The sequence below is a fragment of the Lipotes vexillifer genome, unplaced genomic scaffold (assembly GCF_000442215.2).
Source record: "Lipotes vexillifer unplaced genomic scaffold, Lipotes_vexillifer_v1.1 scaffold193, whole genome shotgun sequence".
Classification (NCBI taxonomy): Eukaryota; Metazoa; Chordata; class Mammalia; order Artiodactyla; family Lipotidae; genus Lipotes; species Lipotes vexillifer.
In genome coordinates, this window is record NW_006769306.1 from 584,153 (window position 1) to 592,436 (window position 8,284).

An 8,284-nucleotide genomic window follows, 5' to 3' on the forward strand; every position below is an offset into this window, starting at 1 on the left:
CTGCTGAACACAGACACTGTCACATGATTCTCAACCTAAGCACTCTAGCCCAGTATGTCTCAAACTTTTAATTATTTAAGAATCATCTAAGATCTCAAAATGCAGATTCTGATTTACTAGGTCTGCAGTGGGGCTAAAAATTCTTCGTTTTTAAACAGCCCCAGATGATGCTGATGCTATGCCATGCTATGCTATGCTGGTCTGCAGATCACACTGAGTAACAAGGCTCTAGACAGCCACTAATGATTGACTGGAGTCAGTTCACAAACTTAAACTTACCAGCTATTTTGAAGAACATGGGCTCTACAGATTATTCAGATCTGTTTCTTTAAATAAACATCCCATACTAACAGTGAATTTGAGCGTATTTTCAAATGTTTACCAGTCATTTAGGTTTTCTCCTACAGAAATAGCCTGTTCAAATCCATTTTTGAAATTTTTTGTTTGGTTTTCTACTGGGTTTTCTTTTTCCTATTGATCTACAAAAATTCTTTATATAGTTGTCCCTAGTTATTCACAGGGGATTGCTCCCTGGACCCCCACAGATACCAAAATCTGCATATGCTCAAGTCCCTTATATAAAAGGGCATACCTCTACTGACCTTTGAACAACTGAGGGGTTAGCTGTTCAAACCCTGCATGCAGTAAAAAATCTGAGTATAATTTATAGTCAGTTCTCTGTATAGTCAGTTCCACATCCTCAGATTCAATGAACCGAGAATTGTACCGTACTTATTTATTTTTGAAAAAAATCTGCATATAAAGTGGACCTGAGCAGCTCAAAACCATGTTGTTCAAGAGTCAACTGCACGCACATATACTGTAACTTTCATACATCACATCCTCCTGTATACTTTAAAACATCTCTAGATTACCTACAATATCAAATACAATGTAAATGATACGTATATAGTTGCTGGTGTGTGGCAAATTCAAGTTTTGCTTTTTGGAACTTTCTGGAATTTTTTTCCCCAAATATTTTTAATCCTTGGTTGGTTGAATGTGAGGATGCAGAACCCATGGATAGGGAGGGTTGGCTGTATATTCACAATACAAACCCTTTACATATTCTGAGTGACAAATCTTTCATTTATGATAGATGTATATTTAGCCTTCAGATCACAAAAATTGAGGAGTAATCAGAGATGGAGTTAGAAAACTGGAGCAAGAAAACCAGGGGAGGCTTTGCATGCCCAAGTGAACTTACATTACACTGTAAGTAATGTGTTGCATGAAAAAGGATTCCATGGGCAATCCCTTTAGAATACATTAGGTAAAGTTTCTAAGAGCTCTCCCTGAATATTTTAGTGTGTATTATAAACCTCTAAGATAGGACTATGGTATAAAGCATTTCTCCAAGTTAACTAATCACAGAGCTTAAAAAAAAGTGTTTTTTTCATCCTTGAACAATGATTCATAGCTTGGGAATAGTTTAGGAACTGCTACTGAAAGCAGTGGGAGATAATCGAGGCTTATGAAGGAAGTGACATGATTTAAAGTATTTTAGAATGATTGATAGTGGTGCACAAGATGGATAAGAAAAAGCAGACTTTGACTTAATAAACACTCAAAGTGATAGCTAAATTTAAGAAATTCAGCAAAGAATGGCAAGAAGTAGTAACATAGTTTAGTAGGATCAAAAAAAGATTTGTTTCAGGGAGGACTGTGTGTTCAAAGATAATTAGAAAAACACTAAAGTTCAAGAAAATAAGTTTTAGAAGCCAATATTCATTCTTTTTTTAAAAAAATATTATAACTTTCTGGTATAAATATTTAGGCAAGAGCTCTGATTTTATTTTCAATGGGATAAACTCAACTTTAGAAAATCAGTAAAACCTCAAGAAGAAATACAGTAAGTCCCCTACACACGAATGAGTTCCATTCCGAGAGTGTGTTCGTAAGTCCAATAAAGTTAGCCTAGGTACCCAACTAACATAATCGGCTAGCATATAGTACGGTACTGTAATAGGTTTATAATACTTTTCACACAAGTAATACACAGAAAACAAACACAAAAAATAAAGACCTTTAAATCTTAGAGTACCTTGAAAAGCACAGTAGTCCAGTACAACAGCTGGCATACAGAGCTGGCATCGGGTGAACAGGCAAGAAGAGTTACTGACTGGAGGAGCAAGAGGAGGTCGGAGATGACAGAGCTGAAGGATCATCAATCAGCAAGGAGATGGAGGGCAAGCTGCAATTTCACTGATGCCTGACATGGATGGCACAGGCTCTGCTTCCTTGCTGGACTCAATTCTATCTACCCTCTTGAAAAAACAATCCAGTGATGTCTGGGTAGTAGGTCTTTTTTTCTCATCATAGATGACATGGTAGCAGTGCATTGCATTCTGAATGGCTGCTGCAACCTTTGTGTACTGTTCTACATTTTGGTCCTGTGCCTCAAAAACTGCGTATAAAAATAGTTTCTTCTCAAATAAAGAAAAAGTTTCTTCTCAAATAAAGAAAACCCCTTGCCATTTCCTGCATCATGAATCTCTTCGGTTCTTCAGTTACTTCTTCTTCCTCTTGTCTCTTTTCGTCCTCTCTTGCCCTCCAACTCCATCAGGTCTTCAGTAGTAAGCTCCTCATGGTGCACAGCAAGGATTACAATGAAGTCGTCCTCTTGCAGATCTAACTCTAGCTTCTCGCTAAGGGTCACTAAGTTGCTGAAGACCTCTTTGGACTCCTCATCCACCTTTCAAATCCATGAAAATTGTGAACAAACTGCGGGCAAAGGTTCTTCCAAACCCCATTCATGGGGACGGCCGTAACCTCATGCCAAGCAAAGTCAATGTTTTTTATGGCCTCGTGGATGTTACAGTTCTTCCAAATTGTCACAAGGTTTTTCCTGATTTGTCACTTGCCTTTACTGCCTGATGAAAACTGTGACGTAAATAATATTTCTTGAAAGTTGCTATAACTCCCTGGTTCATAGGTTGGATGACAGACGTGGTATTGGTGGCAGACGCACTACTTTGATGTTGGGATGAAAGTCGTCCATGAATGGGGGGTGGCCCAGAGCACTGCTGAGCAGCAAAAGAATGTTGAATGGGATGTCCTTCTCCAAGCAATATTTCTCTATCTCTGGGATAAAGTGGTGGAAAAACCAGTCCTGGAAAATGGCCTGTGTGACCCAGGTTTTGGGGTTACTCTTCCACACAACAGGAAGAGAGCCCTTGGCTATGTTTTTAAGGGCTCCTGGGTTCTCTGAGTGATAAATTAAGAGAGCCTGCAGCTTCATGTTGCTGGAAAGAAGCACTGCCACCAAACAACAGAGTTAGCCTATCCTTTGCTGCTTTATAGCCTGGCATCAACTTTTCCCCCTTACTGATGTAACTTTTCCTCTGGCATCCTCTTCCAGTACAGTCCTGTCTCATCCACATCAAAAACCTGCTCAGGTGAATACGTACCTTCATCAATAATTTCTCGAAGCATTTCAGGAAATTCCCGGTCAGCTACCATATCTGCACTTGCTGCCCTGACACTTACTTTTACGTTGTGAAGGTTGGCTCTAGCCTTGAACCGATGAAACCAGCCATGGTTGGCATTAAAAGATGCGCCCTCTGGGGCTTCCCTGGCGGCGCAGTGGTTGGGAGTCCGCCTGCCGATACGGGGGACGCGGGTTCGTGCCCCGGTCCGGGAGGATCCCACATGCAGCAGAGCGCCTGGGCCCGTGAGCCATGGCCGCTGAGCCTGCGCGTCCGGAGCCTGTGCTCAAAAAAAAAAAAAAAAAAAAAAAGAAAAGATGCGCCCTCTGATTCTCTGCCATGTTTCAAGTCTTCATAAAGGCTTTTAGCTTTCTCTTGAGTCAGCATTAAGCTGAGCGGGACTTGACGCTGATGCTGATCCTGCACCCACATACTGCGAAGTTTCTCCAACTCCTTCATCACTTTTCCACGCTTCTTCAGTATTATTGTCAACATCATCGGCACAGCAGACTTCACGTGTTCCATGATCTTGTCCTTGTTCTTTAGAATCATGCTGATGGTTGAACGATTCATGTTATAAGAATGAGCAACATCTACCTTCTTTTCGCCTCATTCCACTCTCTCAATTATTTTCACTTCTGTTTCCATTGTTATTGCTTGGCATTTCTTAGCAATACCAGCTATACGCTGCTTTTACACTTGCTTCTGGACATCCTGGGCTTGAAATAAAGATACTGTCCTACTGTACTCTATACAGTACCATAAAGTACACAAAAGCACAACCACTTGTAGAGAATGCACGCACGTGACAATGTACACCAGACACGTGAACTAACTTGCGTGACTGGTCACGTGAACTCGTGTTCGCATCTTTGAAAGTTCACAACTTGAAGGTTCGTATGTAGGGGACTTACTGTATTACAGGAAACACAACTCAGAATGTTATGAAACAATTAAAAGTAAAGCAATAATAACTTTTACATACAGATATCTGGAGGTGCAGTGGCCACATGAGACTCATCAGAACCTGAAGATCCTGCAGTTGAAAAGGCTCTGGGGTTGACAACCCTTTTAACTAAAGAGTAAAATCCTGGGAGATAGGAAACCAGTCTGGCTCTGTTACAGAGCACCTAAGAAGGACACAAAAATCAAAATTATTCTGGATATAAATGCTATACTAACACAGACAATCTCTGGCAAATCCTCACATTGCAATATATCTTTTAAAACCAATTTTATTCTACTATTATTGAGCAGCTACCATAGGATAAGCATCATGTATATTTATAATTTTAGAAATAAATACAAATATTTAAAAAACAAGTAATAAGTTACTTTGGGTAAAAATATATGGCTTTCCCAAGGCCAGAATTAAGAGTGCCATACAGAAAGAATGGGAACCTCTAAAAGTTGCCCTATTTAGTGATGACACTAAAAAGGTAGCACAACTAGTAAGATTCTATTCTCAAAATAAAGAACTTTCAAAACCTCTCCTAGAAACAAAACCTATTTACTTTCTAACTCTTCTTTTACTGCTGTAAATTGTACTAATTATCTACCATACCATCTTTCCTCTTTTTTTTTTTATGGCAATGTCCACTTTCCTCCATTTTAGCACACACCTTTGTGATACATTTTCTGTTCTTATGTTCATTCCCTAGACTCTGAGGTCAGTTACAATGGATGAATGTGTAAACATCTTTCACGTATAAACTTTTATCAGAATACTTAAGTCAGAATAATTTAATGCAGGGGTTGGCAAACTATAGCTGAATATAGCCTTCTGTCTGTTTTGGTGAATAAAGTTTTATTGCCATACCCATTTATGTATAGTCTGTGGCTGCTTTCACGTCATAATGGCAGAGTTAAGTAGCTTCACAGAGACTCTATGGCCTACAAAGCCTAAAATATTTGCTATCTGGCTCTTTATATTAAAAAAAGAAATAGCTGACTCTTAGATTAGTGGAAAACATGTAAGAACAAATACCATATCATCTGTGAAATGTTATTTAAAGATTTGAACAATTAAGAGACCCTTGAGGGCATAGGCAAAAAGTTTCATGGAGGATATACTTAGTTGTGAAGAAATAGAAATTTGCTGGGGAAAGAGCATTTCAATGAATGACTATCAGGAACAAAGGGATGGAGTCATAAAGGATGTACTCAGAAGAGTGACAAGTTCACTGAAGGTGGATATAAGGTAGTGCAGTAAAAAAACAAGCTTGAAAGTTAACTTGTGGGCAACTATAAAAAGCTTTATACTTGACACAGACAGGAAAGGGCCTGTTACATCAAGATAATAAATCAGACTTTTAACCTGTAGGCAGGGAGGAATAGAGTAAACTGATAAAAATAAAGGATGTTTTAAGGAATGTACCACTAAGGGCAGTGTAGAGAATGGAGTGGGATTAGAGAGGTGGTATGAAAAATAGTTACCAGGATGTTGAAATAGTCTAGATACTGTAGAATCACTCTTTTTCCCTTTCACATAGTATTCTGGAATCCAGCCCTGTGCTCCTTCTGACTTTCTCATCCCAAGTACAAGAATACATCCTAACTGGTCGTTCTACTTCTCTGACATAATTTCTTACTCATTTTATCCCCCCTTCTCTTACTCCACTCTTTCGTCACATAAAAATATCTACCCAATTTTTCCCATATTTCTCTGCCTTCTTTTATACTGCCACAAGATTTCTTCTGCTAAAATGCCCTTTTCCCTCTCCTCCTAGGCCTGACAAATTCCAACTCTTTCTACAAGATCTGGATAGACAGAACCTCCTTTATATGTCTCCAAAATGCAAGGCCTGTCTCCAGAGCATTCTGCCCACCTGAAAATTTAAGCATCCTCCCTTGGGTGTGTACCCAACCTGCTCAGAGACAAAAATGGTAATTCTCAGTGGTACAAGAAATTTGAATTGTATATCAACATTGAGCAATTGTGATATTTCACGCAAAAGATCCAGACTTTCAGCTGTTCTTACGAACTCCAAAGATCTGGCAGTGCTGGATTCACATTCCCAAATGACATTAGTTGGCAACACATCACTGTAGCTAAGGAAAGGCTGCTCCCTTTATATCAGAAATGAGCATTTCAGTTTGTACAAGTCCCCACCAAGGCTTCTTAATTGACCTGTTCAGCCTCTGAAGCATAGACATACCTGACCCATGCTATGTATGCAAACTAAATTGTTGAAGACATAAATATCTATCTTCATGTTTCATTAGTAACATCCATTCAGCCCTTAAAATGCACATAAACGAACACAAATTTTTAAACATATATTTGAATACTGTTTTATGTAAACTTCTTTTTAACAATAAAAGGATTTATAAAAGTATCCTTCAAAATACCTACTGGATTAATTTATTCATTCAAATCAAAATAAAGCCAGGTCAAATATTAGCATACTACTCTAACTAGTATCTTTCCTTTGAGAGTAGCACATGCTTCTTTTACAACATTCCCTTCCTATGATTATGGCTAGGTATAAGTTCACCTTAACACACAGGATACACTAGTGGTCTACTTTTACGACTTGGCCCTATAGTCTTACCATTAGACTATTATTTAATATATCATATTTGACTACAGGAATACTCTCCTGGCTAACTGTTGCCATATTAGTCTTCCTAACACACAGCTCTAATTATATCACCAAAATTTAAAGAATAAAGTCCAAATTACTAGGTTTGGCATTCAAGACTCTCTATTACTTGATCCCAAATCCACAATCCAACCTTATTTCTCACTAATCTCTTTCACACATCTTACATTCAGGAAGACAGAACTGACTTCCTGATTTTTGGAAGGGGGGGTGTCTTTGAATATACCTCCTGCTCTGCCCAACCAAACCTCAGATTATCTAAATCCCACCCATCTTTCAAACCTCAAATGCTTCTCTGATTAAGTGAACACAAACCCCTACTTTTCCCTCTCCACAAAGCTCTGAATCTGCACTGTACCTTTGTGTAGCTTTTAAAATTAGTTTCTACTCTTATTGTAATTGTTTTAAAATATGTCTTGTGTTCCCTATGGCAGGATACGTTTGAGTAACCGCTGGACAGTTACAGTGAATAAATCTCTCTGGCCTGTGAGAATAATATCTCTTGCGCCCATTTTGTAGTATTTGGAAGGTGACTTCCTATACTGAAACTGCTACAAAACCTTCAGCTTACCTAACCAAAGAAACAGGAAATGCCTTAAAAATAATTCTAAATATTTACTGAAATAACGTCTTTTAAAACTACTGAAAAGGGTGCTGGCACTGAATTTATTTCTAAAAACGAATTTATAGAAATAAATAGACGTGTATTGAGAAATATGTTGTGTTCAAACTACCCGCAAAGCATATCAACCTAATTCACACCCCTTGCTTCCCTTGCCATTTCTAATTACGAGAAACATTATGCCATCAATGCCATTATCATTAAACCCGTCCTTCTTAACAAGTTCCCAAACTATTTTATTACTATACTGCTTCTTAAGAGGCTAATTTACTCACATTGGCCATTTCTGGCGGGAAGGGCAGGCGAAAAATATCTTCCCTTTTGTAAAGTTATTCCTGGTAAAGGACAAAACAAACAGGCCGGTGACGGATTAAGCTATAACAACAGATCACTGGGGTAACGTCCACCACCGCCTACTGTGTGTCCCTCCACCGAGACAGGACCAAAGTCCAAGCTCTCCCCGAACCCCAAAATTCGCTCTGGGCACAGCTCGCTGCCCCGAGGAGGGCGTGAAGCTCTCAGCCCGCCCGGTTCGAGTGCGCGAATCGGACTCGACTCCGACTAGATCGGGGTGGCCAACGAGGAGCTCCACCGGGATGGAGTCCTGGGGCTCGAAGTATTTTAACACC

At 39.2% G+C, this 8,284-nt stretch overlaps 1 protein-coding gene across 1 annotated transcript in view; it reads right to left on the bottom strand.

Annotated features, from left to right (window-relative positions):
• Nucleotides 1-7,984, bottom strand: part of MMADHC (metabolism of cobalamin associated D) — a 20,884-nt gene extending 12,900 nt beyond the window's left edge. The window contains exons 1-2 of the mRNA XM_007445563.1: nt 7,931-7,984; nt 4,414-4,558 (exon numbers count right to left, since the gene is read on the bottom strand). Of these exons, the coding sequence (XP_007445625.1) occupies nt 4,414-4,558; nt 7,931-7,939 (154 nt within the window). The 5' untranslated portion in view covers nt 7,940-7,984. The remainder of the gene's footprint in view (nt 1-4,413; nt 4,559-7,930) is intronic.
• Nucleotides 7,985-8,284: the final 300 nt, after the last annotated feature.